Source organism: Cyrtonyx montezumae, unplaced genomic scaffold, assembly GCF_038088225.1.
Source record: "Cyrtonyx montezumae isolate F1298 unplaced genomic scaffold, pur_monq_1.0 scaffold_3, whole genome shotgun sequence".
Taxonomy (NCBI): Eukaryota; Metazoa; Chordata; class Aves; order Galliformes; family Odontophoridae; genus Cyrtonyx; species Cyrtonyx montezumae.
This window is the reverse complement of record NW_027072034.1, coordinates 80,319,016-80,339,128: the sequence shown is the minus strand read 5'-3', so window position 1 is coordinate 80,339,128 and position 20,113 is coordinate 80,319,016. Positions and strand designations below refer to the sequence as shown.

The window sequence follows — 20,113 nt, the reverse complement described above, 5'->3', positions numbered from 1 at the left end:
TTTTTTTTATTATTATTTATTTTTTCTTCAACTTCTGCTTGAGAAGAGAGAAACAGTAAAAGAGTGTATCCTTCTTGAAACTGTTAGTGAAGTAATGAAGGTATGATCAAGTTCTTAGTTAAGATATTGAAGAGTTTTAATGTCTGATTCGGTTAATACGACTTTTCTTGAAACTGAAGAATGCTGTGTTGGAGCATATAGGATAGGGTAAAGACATTTTCATTATGGAATCCTGCTTAGAGAAGGAAGTTTCTAAATAAAAAAAGCTTGGCTTGAAGAAGACAAAACTCTTCCTTTCCTAAGATTTTGTTTCTCCAACAGAAATAATGTTCGTAATATTTGTGTAGTAGAGAAGAAACTTGTTCACGAGGTTGTGTTTGTGCTTTAGCAGTCCAGCCGGGAAACTGCACATGAATGTCTTCCTTCTTGCTCAGAATGTTGATACATAGCTGAATCATCTTGACAGGCTTTTGAGCTTGCAGCTCTAGGCAGTGAGAACTTCTCAACCTAGTGCTGCAGCCATCCATCCATCCCTAATTCAGAGTTTTATGCAGTCAAATAAAGCATAATATCACTGGAACAATGCCCTGAAGAGGAGACGTGCCACAGCATGTATTATGGTCATTACTGTTTCAAGCCGTTGGCCTGTGAAATAGCATAGAGCTGTTAGAGGGAATTCTCATGGAGACTGGGCAGAGATATTCACTAGGGACGCAAACCATTTATCATAGCTGGAATTAGCACAAGTGAGTAATAAAATAAAAATGCAAAGACAGCCATCACCCTGAGACTATTCAAACGGAACAAATGCGTGATTTTATCTTCTAAGCATTCCTGGTGCACGCGCAAGTTCAAAGGGTTAAGAATTAAATCAATTTAATGATCAGATTCAGTCCCACAGTGCTATGGAAATTTCTGAAGGAAAAGAATTATGCAGTTTGCCAACAGTGCCAATCTCTTGTTGTAGTAGATTCTAATCTACTTTTGTCTACAGTATGATGTGAAGAACCATCGTATGTTTCTGAAGCGCACCAAGTATGACAGCTTACACCTTGAAGATCTGTTTGTGGGCAACAAAATTACTGTGTTTTCTCGTCATCTTTCCATAGTGGACTACGGGGATCAATATACAGCACGCAAACTAGGGAGCCGCAAAGAGAGGTAAAAGACCTGGTTTTTGAAGTCTTCCTTTGTGCCTGGGGTAGCTGTTCTTTACTGGAAGTGAGAAAAGACTTCTGTACTGTGGGAAAAGGAGTGTTAGTCACAAGTTCGCCTGAAGTTTGGATTGATCTAGTAGCTGGAGGGAATCAATTCCCAGCTTATGGGTAAGACCATCATTATCCCTCCCACCTGACAGATCTTCAAAGCCAGTTTATCCATGGTGTCAGATGCCGCATCCTCCAGATCTCCTCTGAAGAGGAGAGGTAGAGGAGGAAAACATGGGCTCCAGCTCAGCTTTGTTGCTCCCTCCAGGGCAGGCAGCAATAGTATTCTTGTGATTTGTGGATTCTCTTGGGGGTGATATTGGTATGATAACCTTAATGTGTGCTGGACCTGAGTCTCACAAAACTCTCCTGCCTCTCTGCAGTCTGTGCAGAAAGCTAGTACCTTACCAACCAAATCCACCCTGTATTATTAGTACTAATGAACAGTAGGAACAGGAGTGAGAGGGGCCCATTCCTATGCTCCACTGCTTTTCCCACTGTGGAGGTTCTTCTTAGAATGTTTTCAGCATTTCATAAACTATGTGTGCATGAGGATGAGAAGTATGGAGTGGGAATGTCAATAAAACCTATGGGGTTGTATATTAAGACAAACTTAATTCAATGGGTAAAGGTAAGACTCATCTCATTTCATTAGAAAGACATTAAGAGCCTATCCAAGAACAAAAGTAGCAGGAGAAACTTAATAAAATGACAGTAAGATTACTTTAGGAGGAGTTTAAATCTGATTTGGCTGCTCTGCACGTAATTTCTGAATTCAAAATTAGTAAATTTGGATCATTTGCTCCAGCTTTTTTTTTTTTTTTTTTAGAAAAAAGAATAACAGAATATTTTTGTTGGCATGGTGTTCCAGTGATTGTTTCTTGCTCTCTTCCACTGTCTGGAGTTATTTTGAGCTCTTTTTGAAGAAGTGTAACTGGACACTTTGGAACAGCTGTGAGTTTTAACAAACGTCTTTGTCTTGACCTCACAAAAACATTGCGTTGGAAATGACTGCCATAATAAGTTTCCAGAATGAGTTGGTTCTGGTGCTTTTTCTTCAAGCTGGATTTGGGAATGGTGGAAGAGTAGTAAAGAGAGCAGAGAATAGCAGATGTGAACTTCTGTATACTGTGCTGTTCTCTGTTTCTCACTGGAGCATTGAGATTACATTTGTCTTGTTTATGGGTTTTATGTCGATGTAATTTTTTATTGCTGCATATTTCATGCTCTGCCTAAACTTGCATAAGCCCTGGTGCTGATGCATATACAATAAGAAAAGGTATCTTGTGATAAAATGGCACATTTTTCTCATAAGAGAAGCTGTATGCATGTACAGCAACACTATGTATTCAGCAACACTGTAGTTGTGTCAGTGAGGTGGTCCTGGGTGAGGGGGTGCTCTACAAAAGGGAGATTTTATGACGTTAGCTGTTTGGAAAACATTTTAGGAATGTCAGCTGAAAGATAACGTAGATATGCAAGTACTGTTACGTATTCAGAATGGCCTTGGGAGCATAGTGAAAGGTGTTTTAAACAGGCAAGAGATCATCAAAATCCAGTTTCTTCACAGAAACTGGCTTTCACTGGGTAAACAGGGTTGTAGTAAAGGAGTCCTTGTGCAAAGTGGCTGCATATGGACTGTTTGTCTTTTTTGGCTTGGTCCTCGCAGCCTTTAAAGCAGTTATTAGTTAAACTTGTATAGTAAGATTTCTGCAGCACATAATAATTGCTAAAAATAATTTCTTGTTGGAATTCTACTGATAATTTTGTGGATATTATATGAGGAAAGATGTTTGTCTTTTCTTGCAGTCCTTCACCGTTGGTACTGTAACCTGAAGTAAATGTTTCAGCAATGCGTCCTTTCTAAGTAGTCTGTACTCAGAGTCAGTTAATAGCAATACTTTTGAAAATGGTATGAGAAAACTTGTCTTAACCAGAAATAGTTATTCTTTTTAAATTGGATATGTTATTTGTATGCTTCTGTTCATTGATATAATCAGTGTCTCATCTCCTACAAGACATTAGCTACTGTACATGCAACAGTCCTATTATTAGAAATAGATCTCACAAGCATAGCTACAGCATGAGTTGTGCACCATTCCTTTGATCAGCTCCCATCTTCTGTTTTTTCAGTGCTTGTTGGAGTACTGTCAAACAGTCCTGAAAACGTAAGCAAATAGGCTGAATTTTCACTCTTTGTTCCTAGACATAAAACTGTTTCAAAGAGTACTTTGCAGACTCCGTGTGAAACTGCAAACATATTGCTAATTAAAACTAAAAATAGGACACATGAATCAAAATCCAATCTCAGAAACAGTCTTCAGCATCCTTAATTATTCTTTTTCTTTCCCTACATGCTTCTGAAATGCTCACACTGAGATGTTACAATTTATACACTAATGCTAGAGAAAAGGTTTTGTTAGATTTGCTCACGGCAGTTTTTATTAGTGTCTTCCAGGTAAATTACTTTATAAAGCAATGTTTAATTATGTATTGCTAGGAATTAGAGTTTTACTGGAAAGCTTGCAATTAGAAAAGTAAGGGATTGTTTATTTCTAGTATTAGCAGTTCGTGCTGAATAGCCTGTGCAATAGCATAGATTAAAAAAAATCCTGAAGGAAACATAAACTGCACTGGAGATTTTATTCAGTGATTTGATTCTTGGTGATCATGGTAAATGAGGAAGTTGAGAGCTCCTTGAGCCAGGGTGTACGTCATACATTGTGTGAAGTGTATGCTTGTCATCAGTCTAGCACACAACTGCCCGCCTTCATATGCCTTGATGCACATGGCGCATCCTGTCATATGGTAAGTAGTACTGTAAAATTAATTGGAGCTATTAAATCCCTGGGAAAGAGGTTGGTCAGGCTATGGGCCACATGAATTATGCTAGCGTACTTTCCTGAGGTCAGCTTTTCCTTTGCTGGAGATAGGGTTAAGTCATTTTTGGTTTAGACTGGAATGCCCTGAAACATAGGCTCAGCTGACTATTCTAATGCAATTTCTTATAACTGCCTGCCTCCACCCTTAGTCTACAACTCTTTTTGTGTTATATTTCCCAACAGATCTGGTCCTGTGCTTATGTGAGCTTTCTGATGCTTGTGGAAATCGTTGTTGGTATCTGAGCCCTGAAGGTCATCTATGTCTCTTAATTTGACATGCAATGTTGCATGCATTCAGATTTCCCTCATTGCATTTCCTTATCTGATATCTCTCTTCCTTTAGATTTGCTGTAAAATAGCCTGCTTATTCCCAAAGCATCTGGCAGTCTCTGATCGCTTAAAGTCAGGTAGTAAAGTTAGTGGAAGTTCATCCATATCCTGTATCCTCAGTGTGTTTGCTGTCATTAGAATTTACTGCTGCAAACGTAAGTGCTGCTTTCCATGTTATGCTGCTAAGTAAAATGAGAAGTTTGCAGTTACTTACCTGTCATTTATGGAGGTTCTGCTTTAAACTACCCTATCTTGAGTGGTATTAATTATTAGAAAGTGTAAAAAGATGGAAAGAAGTCTTTAAGATTGTCAGAGTTGCAGAGTTTCAAAGATACAGGGTTGAATAAATCATCTGTTGATTTGTAAGCTGAGCACATTTGAAGCTGACTCACCACAAGATGAATGCAAATAGAAAATGCCATTTTACAGACTTTTTTTTTTGCTTGTTATTTTTGATTAATAGTATGTTTAGTGCTTGGTGTACTTGGCCTGATGCAAAGCACACTAATAAAATTGTCCTGGCCTTGGGAATGTACAGTATAAAAAGATAATTATTAAAAAGACAGGGTGTACTTGGAAACAAAAATGTGGGGGAGAGCATAGAGATTTTTTTATTAGTCTCTCTCAGAATACAGTCAGTCAGTAACTAATACCTTATCTCTCGACGTTTTGTGTCCATTATCAGTGTCAGCTACTGTGGCACACAAACTGTATACCATGAAGTGTTCATACTGTACTCTGGAAAATTGGACCCTCTTGTCACTGGGACCTCCTAAACTTTTCAAGTAACAATAAAGTAATAATTTCTCTCTGATTTTCATGGGAGAGGCACATTTTTTAAGTAATATTTTTAAATACAGAAGTTGAACAGCTTGATTTTTATGCGTATAATGATTATTTAATAGAACAGAAGTGAGTATAGGGAGGGAAAAGGAAATAAATGAGTTAGGTTCTAACTCAGAGCAGGGAGTGAGGTGCATAGAACTATCTACCCTTACAGCATGAGAGAGATGTGCTTCAGAAATTTAATATATGTCGTGTACTTCCTTAAGTTTGAGTATTCCTCATAACTTCTATGCTCCAGGAAACTGTTCTTTTCTGTCTTGTTAAAGGCACAATTGTGCAACTATGAGGTTATCATCCTTGGATCTTTGAAGCTGAAATAAAATCTCACAGACAAGCTGCACTTAAAAAGCAATGTAGGTGTTAAATTGGATGAATTCTGTGGGAAGAATATCGGTTTAGGAATGTCTGTTTCCTGATAAGCGTTCAGAGTACAAGGAGTTTCATGTGTGAAAGAGAAACACCAAACTTTGAGAGCAGACTGTTAACAGTTGTTATGAGTTTAGGTTAGGAAAGGTACCTGTTGCTGTGGAGCAGAGGCATATACCACTTTAAGAAGTGATCGGATTATTTGCTCTCAGAGTGAGGGAAGATCCTGGTAAATAGTGATTGAGGGTGGAACGCTATGGGCTGACTTGGATTAGAAAGCTGAGGAAAATGTAATAAGCAAAACTCATTCTTATCAGCATAATGTCTTGCACAGGCATTCAAGAACAGCTTAGAAATTGATGAGGCAGTGGGGCTAGGATGATTGACTGTGGCAGAATTTCCCTCTTGTATGTGATACTTTTCCATCAGAGTATAAACTCAACATGCACACTGAATTCTTTAAGGAAAGTAGTGTTGGCTCTATCTCTCTCCCTTCTTTTCTTTCAGAACATTGGCTTTGATTAAACCTGATGCGATACCCAAGATTGGAGAATTAGTAGATATCATTATTAATGCGGGATTTACGATAACTAAGGCAAAAATGATGGTGCTTTCGAGGTAAGAAATTATTAAGGTTATCTCTATTGTATGTATTATTTTTGCAGTTAAGGCCATTCTCTGAGGTTATCTCATGTTGTTAAATCTGTTCCAGTGAGTAATAAGGGGAAGACTCATGCGTTTCATAACAACGTGTAGGTTTCTAAATGCACGTAGATAATTAAGCTAAGTATTACAAAGCTTTTCCCAAATGAGTATGGGTGATTAAATAACGTATGTGTGAATCCAAGTATGACTAGCATTACTTCAGCAATTCAGTAGTGTTCAACAGTGACTTCTCTGTACATACTCACCTTGTGGCTTCCTGATATAAACCATATTATAGATTATAACACAGTTGTCTTTAAAAGCGGTTGATTTTTTCACTATCTGTAAATCCATTGTCTTTATTTGTGCTCCCAAAACTTGAACTTACTTGCTTTTTAGTAACTAGACAACCCAGGCAAAGCAAGTGGTCTTTTGATCTCACTGCAAGGTTGATCAGGTGCATCTTCCTGAATGCCCCCCCTGCACTTTTTGCTGCTTTCCACCTGCCTCATTCAACGGCAAGATTATGAGAAATCATTTTGCAAAAGAAAGTGTAAAGATGGTTAAATTGCCCTAGAAGAGTTTTCCAGGATTACTGTGCTATTTCTCAGTTGCTGCTTTGCCAAGTCTGTTGATAGGCAACATCTTTTTGACAAGAAAAGCTAACCATGTTAACTAATATTATTTTCATGGGTCCTTGTGATTTCTGTGTGAGGTCAAGAACAGTTTTACCATAGCTCAAAGGCTTTCTGAAATACTGATTTTTTTTTTTTTTTAAGTGACCAATTCCTTATTTGTGTTCACTTGCTGCAGTGTTTGGGTCTGGTCCCAGATGCTCCCTCAAAGTACTCCAGTTCATGAGTTTAGTCAGGCTTGCAGTGCTGATTTACAATTCACAATGTCTTTCAAGCCAGTGTTTGTTTTGGCGTGGTCTCCTGCAGTCTGAGATATTTGATTCTCAAGTGTTGAGTGGTTCTTTATTTCAGTGTCTGTGAACTTGAACTATTGAGCCAAGTTGTGTTATTTGAAGGAAATGGAAACTGAGTATTAAACTTTTATTGCCTACTGCTATATAAAAATCCCTGCTTGTCTTGTAAAATTGAAAATGATTATTAAGTGCAGAATTGAGCCTCAGTCCTGAATATAGTGAAATGATGTATGAGTATTTGTAGTTTCTCTGCATAATGTATGCGCTGTTTCTTACTACTGCCATTTTAATGCTACAACTCTGGCTTTGCCAAAGTCTTCTCCTACTGCATCTGGCATACTTGCTCAACCAAGCATCATCATCTGTTGTTTTCTGTAAAGAAATTATTACTGACATTCATCTGGCAGATCCAGTTTACTTGGTTTATCTTCTGTAAAACACTGTAGCCAAGATATGAAAGTGAAGGCAAATACCTGCTTTGGTAGGTCAACTACCTAGACTCTTAAGTTAATCACACCTTAGCTGAGCCTATTATTCCCCAATGAACACTGTTTTCCTTTCTTTAAAAGCAGAGCAATAACAAGGGAGAGAAAATGAAAAAGGATCTAAGTTATGCAACACAATCATAGTTTTATATTTCTTACAATAGGAATTCTTAATTGAGTAGTATAGTCAATTTGTTACAGAAAAAAATATTCCTGAAATATTTCTTTATAGTCAGAAATGATATGGAATCTGTGTACCTGTTCCCATTTGTTTTTCCATGTCATTTGTTGAATTAGTTTCAGAAGAGGACGTTCTAGTGAGATAATTTTTGCATGCAGTTCACTTCTTTGAAGCTTGGGAGTGCAAGTATTCCTGTAACTAGCATTATTTTTGAAGCAACCAACCAGGAACTGTTCAGTTCCAATGGGAAGATAGCTGTTTTGATCCCCCAAAACAAGGAAATAAAGGAAATAAATTTCAGTGAAGCAAATGAATTGTTTATCTATGTTTTAAAACCAGACTTCATTAAACAACGTACACGCTCAAACTGAACTGGAAGATGGAAGCAATGTAACAGTGAATAGCTTGTCAAGAGGGTGTTTCTGCTGCATTTGTTTCTCAACCTGAGAATGTGGAGCCCGTCAGTGACCTGAAAATCTGTGTTAGAGGTTTCAGCGATTACTTCCTTCCCAGATCAGGATTGTAAACAGGAGTTTACAAACATATCTAACCATGCCTAATATGATGGAAAGTTAAAGGTATGAAGGTTGCTCCAAAAGTAATGCCTGCTATTTTATTATGTGAGATGGCAGTGGAGACTGAACCTTCCCACCAATATTCCCTTCCATTATGTGTTGTTGCCGTGTGACAGATGGCAGCAGAGGGGCAATCTGACAGAAGGTGTCTGACATGGGAGTGCAGATGAAGTAAAGCTGTGTCACTGAATCCATATGGTAAAAATGGCACACACTGACATTCACTTGCTGAACGTTTCTGGAGACCAAACGGTGGATGTAAGCACAGTGAGGTGGAGGGTGGTGCATTTCAGTACTGGTGACAGTAATAGTGGGTCACCTCTACTGGTGCAGATTTTAATGAGAGCGGCATGCAGGCTCTTGTTCATTGCTGGTGGAAGTGTGCAGCTAATGGCAGTGACTATATTGACAAAAGTATTTTGTAGCTGAGAATTTGCTTTATCGAAGAGTGTTATTTATTCTTTCTATTTATTGTACTTTCCGTGGAAATAAATAGGAGGCATTACTTTTGAAGCGATCTACATAGTTTCTTTTACTGGATATGAATATCCCATAAGTTTTCCAATTTGGGAAGACATCTGTAGAAAAACGTTGATGAATGATAGTTGGTGGTTCTCAGGGTTTATATATATGCATGTATATATATGTATACTTATATATATTTATACACATACCGTGTATATATACATAAAGCTGAATCTTTTTACTCTTCCAGAAAAGAAGCAGCTGATTTCTATGTAGACCATCAATCAAAACCTTTTTATAAGTAGGTATCTCATTTTTAGTTTGACATGCATATTTATTGTTCTGTAACAGCTGCTGATTTATTGTGGGTCCAAGTCCAAGCCGTTCAGTGAGACGTGACTCCAGGGTACACCTGCCCATGGTGGAGATCAGAAGATCTAGAACTCCCTTTTCATTGCTGAGTAATTATGTTTGAACATGTTGATAGAAGGCAAGAGTTTTGTCTGTGGATTTTGCAGATGTCTGTCTATAGTAATGATAGTTATCTGATGAACTTTCAGCTGCTGTCGACACTTGCTCAGTCTTCTATCCTACAGTCCTATTAACTACTTCTTCTATATAGGATTTTTCTCAAATTTAGAAGCAAACATTATAAATTATTTCAAATCAATGAAAAAAAAGTCTTCCTAAAAGTAGAGCTGCAAAGGTAGATTGGGTTGCTCAAGGCCTTGCTGAGTTGAGTTCTGAGCATCTCTACTGGATCGTATATTTTGTTGGCTTTAATTTACAGCCTGGATCACCATATGTTTCCATTTTGCAGTGATCTTCTCCAGTTTATAACAAGTGGTCCTGTTGTTGCTATGGAAATCTTACGAGATGATGCAGTTTGTAAATGGAAAGCATTACTGGGGCCTGCAAACTCTGCAGTGGCTCAAACTGATGAACCAGACAGCATTAGAGCAAACTTTGGACGTGATGGTATAAGAAATGCAGCTCATGGCCCAGATTCACTTGCTTCAGCTGCTCAAGTAAGTTTTTAACTGTTTAACTAGTTTTCTTATTAATTTAATTTGATAACTCAACTGGCTCAGGAATTCCTCATTTCTCTTTTTCCCATTCAAGTTCAGAATGATAAGATATTCTATGTTGCTCCTTTTTAGCATGGCAAAATAAACTGTCTGGAAACAGATCTTATTTATATTTATCATAAATGGAAGTCTTGATTAGGAGAATATGCCTAGTCTCTTAAAAACTTTGGTTTTTCACTCACTTCCTCTTCTCCACAATCCTTACTTGTTCTCTACCTACAGCCAACATGCCTCTGCTGCCATTCTGCATAACCAATATTTATGAAGACAGACCTTTTTTATTGCTTTTTGTTCTGAAAGGTAATACAGTAGGCCTGGCTTCTAGGAGTTCAGTTCTCTTTTAATTTGTTTGCATTCTGTATCTTTTTCGAGTGTTAAGAAAAAGTCCTAGGGCTGGAAGATAAATATTGTCAGCAGTTCTATAGAGCAGAGGTGTTTATGTACGCTGATGTGGGTAGATCTCCTGATAAGCAATGGCTAAAATAAAGTTTATCTAGCAGTCATTTGGTGCTGTGCTGTGTTAAATTAGCTCTAGACTAGCAGGGAAAAAGATAATAACTGTTGCTTTCTAGATCCCAGTCTTTTCTCTTTTTACACTGGAACAGCTGTAGTAGTGCAGCTTAAGAGATCTGCCCTTGGATATCTCATAAACTGCCAACTACTGTATACTGGAAAATATCTGTAGCAAAGGTATGCTAGTGGTGAGAGCAGAGTCAGCTCCTTGCCACAGCTGCTGTGGGTTTGCAGGGCACAGAAGACTCACTGTGAAGCCTGGGCATTGCTCAAACACTGTGTTCAGGTGTCTGCATGGTGGATGGGCCTCTCTGTATCTCTGCAAGCCTTTAGTTTTGACAAGAAATCACCTTTCCGGACATGGAATACTTCTTGTGGTGGCAAGTCTGGTGGATTTGATACATATCCAGAAGAGTTTGAATAAAGTTAAACCCTTATGAAGGAGAATTTGAGTCAGGAAAGTCTTTGTAATTCTGGTTAAGTAGACTGATGTCTTCATGTGCAAAGGGGAAAGCTTCTCTTTGTTCCTGTGTCCTGTAGTGACTGCTGCGCCAGCTTTTTACCTGAGTGGAGAAAAGAGTATCTATTAGTATAAGATTCTGATCAGAAATTTAATTAAGTGCTTTGGCTTAAGTTTGTAGTTCTTTTTATTTTTTGACAGTTTGAAAGCCCTGTTCATCTGTGCTATTTTTATAACCAAAATTATCATATTGCTGAACTTTTGCAGATATACGTATCCTTGTAGTGTTACTGATACCAATCTCTGATAAAACAACTGAAATTGTGAATTTAATAGGCCTGTGCCTATTTTAATCTAGTAGGTGCAGTACTATATGCTTGTTTAGCAGCTGCCATGGTAACCAGTTGGTTGCAGTTTGCAGAAGCTTTCCTGAAAAGAAATAGAAAATAGAGAGACCTGAATGGAATCTTCTGAAAGAAAACCGAAGTCCCAACTATGTCTAATGAATGTATAGTACAGTCTAAAGTTAAAGTAGAACACTACATTGGAGGCTAAATGACAAATGAAAGTAGGCCTCTGGTGTACTTTAAGGTTGTGTTTCTCTTTCTGCAGGACAACATTTTTTTCATTCTGCACATAAATAGCAAATATCTTCTTTTTAAGGCATCACTTGGTTTTTGTTTTGCATTTTGTTAACCTAGTCCTTCATCATTATTTTGTTACTTTTCTCTTCTGGCATTTAATGGACCAAAGAAAGTGTTAAATGTTTTAAGTATGTTGATGACTTTTTCTGGTTGCTGCTTTTAGAATGAGCATTAGTTCCCAGAGCAGGACAAGGTCTTTGAGGGGATGCAGCATGTCACCAGAAGGAGGATGTAGAAAACTAACCCTTTTGGACACTCAAAATTGGCATTGTTTGGGGGGGGGGGGAGGGAAACAAAACCAAAACACTTCACCTTTCATTCTATTGAATTGTTCAAGTCAGGATTACAGGAATTGCCAGAGTAACATGAGGTAAAGACTGAGAAATAGTTAAGTTTATTCCATCTGAATGGAGCTAGTAAATTAAATGAGACAATTCCAGGAAATGGCCTTCAGCACTGTTAGTGTTACACATAAAAAAAATTAGATGGATTTTATAGTAGTATCTCCAGGATATTATTATTTCCCTTAAATAGAAATTCATCAATTCTCTTACTTAATTTGACCAATAGGTCTTAAATGGAATCTGTGTTTTGAGCTCTGGACTAATGTTTATTGGCAGATTGTGTAAGCTATGTGAATAAATGGTATGGAAAAAACATGAAGCTGGCAGTGAACAGTAAAAAAAAAAAAAAAAAATCACTGAGGAAAGAAGCTTGGGTGTTAGGGTGTCATGCTTATTCCACTGTGGTCTAAGACCCAGTAGCGATAGAAGGGGGAAAGGAAGTGATACAAGTTGAAGAGGTTCTTTTGATTCTTCTCATAAATCAAAGCATTTGAGTTCATCAACTTCCATTCAGTAAGACTGAAGAAAAAAGGATTAGGAGTCTGTAAGTCATGAGAGCGGAGCCAACAATTTTAGATGAATTTTAATCCTTTAAGACAAGGGGAAAAAAAATAGTAGTAGATGGGTGGGATGGAGATCAGTTTTTTTTGTAAGGGAAAACTGGATGTTCATTGCATTTTATTGCTTAAGCAGAGGAAAATCTGTTGTGAAAAGAGAGAAGCTGAGAGCTGTATATGAGGGGCAGACTGGAAAAAGTAGTGAGGAAAGAGAGAATTTAGAAATCTGGGAATACCTCATCTGCTACATGACTGTGGCATCGGCACTTTGAGTGCTCTGAATGGAAATAGATTGCATTGTGGAAGTGGAAAGGAAAAAAAAAAATACAAGAAATATTCAAATGATGTTTTTATGATGTAACAATGTTGCCGGGGGGGGGGGGGGGAAAGATGTATAATAGTGTAGGGGAGAAGGATTTGTAGCACAAAAATTCATCATTTTCTGTGACTGAGCACTTCAGATGCTGTTACTTAGGATGAAAGCTCACATATGCAGCTAGATAAAACTAAAATGTATTCAATTACAATTGTTTTCAGGAGCTGGAATTGTTCTTTCCTTCCACTGGAGGTCGTGGACCAGCCAACAGTGCAAAATTCACAAACTGCACTTGTTGCATTATTAAGCCTCATGCAGTTAATGAAGGTAAGCAATACAAATAGTGGAGGTGAAAGCAAACTATGCTTTGTTGTATCTCACGATCATTACTATTCCGTTTTTAATGGGAAAATGTGGAATTGCAGGAACACAGAATATTAAATTGTACTTGCAAAATTATGTGAATTCTTTTTCATAGACTTCTAGTATTTCTTCAGTTTACTTTCATGGTTTGCATGCTGTGTGGATACTTCTTAATTTCAGAATTAAAAGTGAGAGACTGAAATAAAACCAATAAAAAAAAAGCTGTGATAGCTTAAACATATCCTTACTGCTGTCTGTCTACCACGCTGTAGTGGAGGTTAGCTTCTCCATGGCAGAGTGAAAGCGGGACACCTGGTAATATTACAGGGTCTTTCATTTACATAGTAACATATTACATTAAAACTTCTTACAAAGGGACATTTTTCAGAAATTAATCTTGTTCTGCTGACTACTGTGGGGGTTGAAAGTAGAAAACATTTATAGGACTCCATGATTCTTTGTGTTGGAGCGCATACTGCAAGTTTACTATACGGTCATCAGAAAAGTTTAATGCCCAATTGTTACCATGCAGAAATAATCTCACTTCTGTATCATGTACATAGGTACAGGAGCATGTGTAAGAGTAAGTGCAGTAAAATATTTCAGTTTTGGTGCTTTTACAATATTTCTGAGTGCAAACTAAATATTGTCATGTGAGTGCACCTGGATTTTTCTTGGTAGCATGTGGAGCATTAGTCATTTCTCTATGGACAGCAGAAATGGCCATAGTTTCCAGACCTTTCACATCTCACATGGGATATCTGGAGGGCTTAACAAAAAAGGAAGAAAAACAAACAAACAGAAAAAAAACAGAAAAAGACTTCTACAAGAGACTCTTGCACTTATTGCTGATAAAACTCCTGTTATCTCTTGGAGGCCTTTCAGTTTGTCTGCTCCTGATACATCTGCCTTGAAGCAAAGACAGAAAGATGTTCTTCTTAGGGAGATATGGGCAGCAGCTGGAACTATGACCTTACCTTTTGAACCTTTGTAAAAGGCAGACTTTACTGTGGTAGTATTGTTAATACCCATAATTTTTCAAAATTGCAAGATGGATGGCTTGGACTGTGTTTTCTCATACCTAAGATACATTTTCTATTATATAAGAGGGCTCGGACTCTTAGTAAGCACAAGTTGTCCCTTCCTAATTTTAATCATTTTCATTTCTGGGGATTTCATAGTAGTCTGTCCATTACTTTTTTTTCTTCTTGATCTTCTCAGGATTTTTCTGAATCACAGGAGGTCAAATTCTGCCCCTGGCTGCAATCCCCTCTGTGTGTGTTGGGAGAGGGGGGAGAAAGGGAGAAAGAGTTAAAGGTACAGATAAGCAGAAGATATAAGTTCACACCCTGCTTTGCACTGTGAGAGGGAGACTGGTGAGAATTTGAGCTTAGGATCCACTAGTATCCACTAGTATAGTCTTCTTTCTCACACCACAAGGAGCTGGAAAGGAAGATCACAGGAAGATCACAAACAATTGCTTGCAAACAATTAAAATTTGAAAGATAGTGTACCCTGTGTGCATGTTCTCCATCCATACAGCTTTGAATAGTTCTTTTCTATAGAATGAAGTAAGCAACACTGCATTTTCTAAGCTAATAAAATGTTTTATTTTAAAATGAATATCAAGAGTGATAGAATTCAAAGGCTGGCTGTCCTTCTAAGTTCTGTTGTTCCTACCTGTTCTTTTTGCCATTACTTGGAGTATTTACAAAGCCACAGATGCTGCACTTCTTTGACAAGACTGTCACAGTCTCATTATCTCTGTCTTTTCAGAAGCCTGACTTCTGACAGGGAATTGGTCATAGAGAAGGGAAGAGTCACCCTAGCTAAGCAGTGACTTCCTGCTTTGTTGGAGAGTGCTGCCCTGGCTTCGTATTGTAGCTGGACCAGTTCTAGTCAGCAGTTAGAGATGAGAGAAATCCTTCACAAAGGCTGCAGGAACTCTCCTCCACGTGGGCCAGGAGTGTCCCAGGGAGGAAGATTTGGCTGTCTCAGCCTGTATTCTTCTGTTTTCCTTATTCTTATATGCCTCTTTAGCCTGTTGCAGAGTGGCAACACTTCCAGTATGCTTGGTCCTTCTTCCCCATAGAGACTGTTCTGGAGTCAGGGAAAAGCATGAAGTCTGGGAGATCTGTTCAGGCTCAGTGATCTACGATAGAGGAGGAAGGCCCTGCTCATCTCTTTTAACATCTGTTAGCAACTGTTTGGTGATAATATTCTGTTCCTGCCAGCAACATCTCCTTTATCTCAATTGGAGTAGGTGCTATAGCAACTAATGAGATTCCCTTTAGGCAAAATTGCTTGTAGGAGACTGTGTGGTATTAAAAATAAATAAATAAATAAAAATAAGCAACTTGCTGCCCCCTCAATGAAAGAATGCTCCTTGCTATAGTTGCCCACACCTGGCAGTAAGAATGTAAGGTAAAATACAGCATATGAAGACAAAATCCCATGTAGCCATCAGTGCCAGGAGGTGGTTTGTTTGAGGCACAGATGGGAAAGTAATGTGGGTCAAAGCAGAAGCACCTCTTATGCATTGCAGATTTGATTTCAGTATTGAGTATCTAAAAATAAACCTTTTTGTAATTTCCTATGCTCTGCTGAAACTTTGAACTTATCGAATTACCATGAATGTAATCTGCTCATTACATGTGTACAATTGCACGAAGTTTAACTTAAATGCTTGAGTTTATGCAGAACTTTAGTCTTCTGTAGGAATGTTTGACTGGATTCTGATTTGAATTTTATTTCCTTTTCTAGTATATTCTAGTGTATTTTTTTCCCTGCAGAGTCCATTGTATGAGTAGTTCTTAGGAGGAAAATACCTGTAGTTTTCCAGTCCCAGAAGATGGTTTGCTTAGCCATAGGTAATCACAGAAGCTTTTCAGTTAGCTTTCTCTTGCTATCAGGAGGCTGGATCTAATCTTTAGTTGGTTAATTTAAGGATAGAGTCGTTCCTAGAAGATGGCTTTGAATACTGTGGAGAACTCGTAGTTTTCTGTCCAGTGCCAAAGCAGTGGAAAGTTGCCATGGGTTTTAATCTCTGACCTTGCTGACCTGCTCCTGACTGACACACCAAAACACCAGTTACTAAGCAGCCTGGAACACAGTGCAGGGCTCTGCCTGCAGACTCTGAAGAGGTGTGCAAGACCATTCCAGTTCCAATTTGCTGAAAAAGACAGTCTGATGCAGTTCCACGCAGGCTTGATCTGATCAGAAGTGTGGATGGGGGTCACAGCCTGATTTGACTCCTCTAGAATCTGCCATACTTCTCAGTGTCTTCTGGCATCCTCCTCTTGTCTTGGGGCTGGCTTTCAGCCAAGAAGGATGGTAACTAGTGATCATAATTCTTTGGTATGTTAATTAGGATTTTAAGGCTTAATTTTTTAATAATTGGAGAGTTTGTGTTGCTGTTTCCTATTGCTTCTTGTGTTGGGAGCTTCTGATAATTCAGATACACAGGGCTACAGCTGCCATCATGTAGACTTTTTTCTAACTCTCTTCATGTTATGAGATCTACCAGTAGTGCTCAGAAGACAAAATTACCCCAAAATATATCACGTTTAATGCTCTGAGGACAGTTATGACTCAGCTGTTTTATCATCAGAAACAGTGCTTTGTAGATCACTGGATAGAATTAACTTTAATGTATGTGTAATAGTTCAGTCATGTTTGCTGTAGGAATTAGAATTTGTTATTTCATGACTTTCTGGGTATAAAGTTTCTTGAATATGACTCTTTCTTTCATTCCTTGTAAAACAAGCAGAAAAAAAAACCCGATGAAAATAATGATGATCAGGCTGAAAAGGCTGAGTTCAGAAGTGTTACATTTCACATTTTCACATATGTAGTTTACAGCACAGATCTCAAGAGTTGAAATCCTGCCCTCTGTTTCTGCACTCCTAACTTGAGACATGAGTTCTGAAGTCGGTTTTCCTGAAAATAGATATGAGACTAAAACTGTCACACAAACTCGAAAAGCAAAACTGTAATTGGGAATTCACTGTATCTGATGTAAACTGAAAAGCTTGCCTAAAGGTACAGAAGCCTCTATGACCTCAAGGACTACTAGGTGCATGACTGTCTATGCAGACAGGTTTGTTCTTCGTGGATGTGTTACACTAGATATTTTGTTCTAACGTTACTGCTAAACCATTATTCCTTTTTTGAAATCATAAGGAAAAATACAGTAACTACAGTGCTGTCTTCTATGTTATTGTTCAACTAAGATTTAAGTCTCATAGAAAACAAAAGGAATGGGATTGTTTTATTTTCTTAAATGAGAGATTAAAAGAGATTCAGTAAAAATATCATTTTAGTTCTATTCTAAATGGATAGTAAATCTTAGGGAGCTATCACTAGCTCTCTTAATATTAGACTGTCGTAGCAAATCATAGAGCTTTATATTGATCAGCAAAATGCTACATGACAAGTAAGTGTAAGAATCCTATTTCCTTATTTATACAAGGTCTTAGTCAGAAAAATTGTAATTGAGAGTACTTCTTTGCTCCTAAGACAAGTTTAACTTTGCCAAAAAGAATTGCAAGGATTAAAGGGAGTGCAAGTTCAGTCTAAAGCAGGTACAGAAACAGGGTGCATTCATGTAGGACCCCCAATGAAGTTTCTTTCCAAGACAGACAGGAGAGAGAGCTAAAATCCAGCATTGCAGTAGATGATACATCTGACTGCAAACAGGAGAGCTGTTCCTGGCATGCAACAGACTTATTGCCCTTTGAGTGGGAGAAAACATCACCATGTAAATGTCCAATTCAATTCTGTAGTGTGATGAGTACATGTATGTGGTTAGGAAAGTAAATAAACTGGGAAAGAAGGAGAGGATATAATTAGGAGAGGTGAAAATCTGTTATCATTCTCAGGTCACGGGATCTATCTCATTGTGTTTTAGGAAGATAATCTGTATATATTAGGTAAGGTTTTGAAAAATTGTAAACAAGCTCTGGTAATTACTTATTCTCTCCTTGAGTTTTTAAACAGACCAAGTCTAAGTAACTTGTTTTTATTTCCTGGAGACTTCAGAAATGGAGCAAGCTTTTCAGAAATATATTTTCTTATACTTGAAAAAAATAGTAATGTAATTTTCTTTTAAGTAATCTGAAAGTGTATTTTCTGTCTGTAAGCATGCATTATAGAAAGATGAAAGGTAGATGTTGTGAACTTCACCTCACTATAGGCAGAACTTGTATCTTTTTTGTGTCTTATCTACAAGGTTGAATGCAGAAAGGCATCGGTGGTAGTCAGCGATAATTGAACACAAATCTTTGCAGGAACTTGATAGATGTACAGTAGATCATTTGAGTGTGACCTCTGAATATTCTCACGTGTAACATGACTGTCTCAGTGCTGCAGTCAAATGAAAACTACCCAGTAAAGCACAATGCTCTCAGATGCAGGCATCTTTTTGCAGAAGGATTTACACCAAAAGAAGAAGCATTTATGTAAAATCAGATGTGTTTAGATTGAGCTTAGGCTATAATATAGCTCATAGCTTTGGCTATGTTATAGTTAAGGTGCTGAAGTGTTCTGAAGTGTTGATGTAGTGGTAATTTTCTTTTCTTTTTAGAGAAACATGGAAAAGTAGGTTGTTTTTAAATGATTATTTCCCTATAGAATTAAGAAAGCATTTTAGCCTCCTATTAGTCCGTGCAGTTGTCATTTTTCTTTTTTTAACTTCCTTTGTAGTTGTAATAAGGGGAAATGGCCGGAAACTACAGCATAGGAAGTTCCACACGAATGTGTGCAAGTACTTCTTTACGGTGAGGGTGACAGAGCACTGGAACAGGCTGCACAGGGGGTTGAATATCTCCATTGAAGGAGACTCCACAAGACCCGCCTGGACACCTACCTGTGTGACCTGGTGTAGGGAACCTGCTTTGGCAGGGAGGTTGGACTCAATGATGTCTTGAGGTCCCTTCCAACCCCTACGATTCTGTGATTCTGTATAATGATAAATATTCTGTTTTTGGGATGTTTTGTCTTTTGACGCTAAACCTATGTTGTTTTCTCAGTTATTTCTTGCATAAAGTTTTTGCAGCTTGGTATTGGATTCCCAACTTAGTCTGATTTTGGATTTCAATGACTAGTGGGGAAATTGCATTTAGTTTTCCGAGTATGAAAAATACATTTGGGTTGATTAAGGTAGAGGGGAAGGTGAACTGAATGTGGAAATACTTTTTAACTCTTTGAGACAGAAGGGAAGAGAAGGAACTATGTTTCATAGGAAAAAAAAAAAGATAAAATGACATTGCCAATGAGCTGAAGCTCATATCTCATATTACTGAAACATCATCTCTGTACAGAAGATGGTCTTAACATTTTGAAAGAAAGATTTTAAGAAGGAGTGTTTATTACTGTATTTGGGGATTTTCTTTCTTAATGTGTTGAAGTTAATACTGTAGTTAGATTTAATAGTTTCTAAGAGTGGTCCAGGGAATTTCGGGCTAATTAGACTGCTTTAATACGAAGAAAACGGATGAATCAAGAGTCTATAAATTAATTTAAACCACGTAGATAATGATGGTAGGATGGAAATTTACCAGCATGTCTTCTATAAATGATAACATGCTTTACTGGTCTTTGAGTTCTTTAAGTACACTTTATGTAAAGGAATATAAATCATCTCTAGATAGCTTAATTTACTTGAACACTAGGGCCTTCATTAGGGCTCCTCGGTGTTAGGAAACTGAAGTTTTCCTTTAGGGAAATAATTTGTATGTTTAGATCTGTGTAGAATAAGCATCTGATTATCTTTAAATCTTTTTTCCTGAACACTGAACTGGAGACATGAGTATATCAAGTTAAAGGGGCTTTACAAATGAGGTCTTGGAATCTAACCTTGGATTAGTTATTGTCGGTGTTTTCATTACTGACTGGGATGGGGAAGTACATGCTTGGTTCCA

At 37.8% G+C, this 20,113-nt stretch overlaps 1 protein-coding gene across 1 annotated transcript in view; it reads left to right on the top strand.

Moving 5' to 3' along the window:
* The window catches only part of NME7 (NME/NM23 family member 7), an 83,702-nt gene that overhangs the window by 19,236 nt on the left and 44,353 nt on the right, over positions 1 to 20,113 (top strand). Inside the window, exons 3-7 of the mRNA XM_065742045.1 lie at positions 995 to 1,161; positions 6,137 to 6,247; positions 9,159 to 9,209; positions 9,729 to 9,936; positions 13,052 to 13,157. Coding sequence (XP_065598117.1) covers positions 995 to 1,161; positions 6,137 to 6,247; positions 9,159 to 9,209; positions 9,729 to 9,936; positions 13,052 to 13,157 — 643 coding nt within the window. The remainder of the gene's footprint in view (positions 1 to 994; positions 1,162 to 6,136; positions 6,248 to 9,158; positions 9,210 to 9,728; positions 9,937 to 13,051; positions 13,158 to 20,113) is intronic.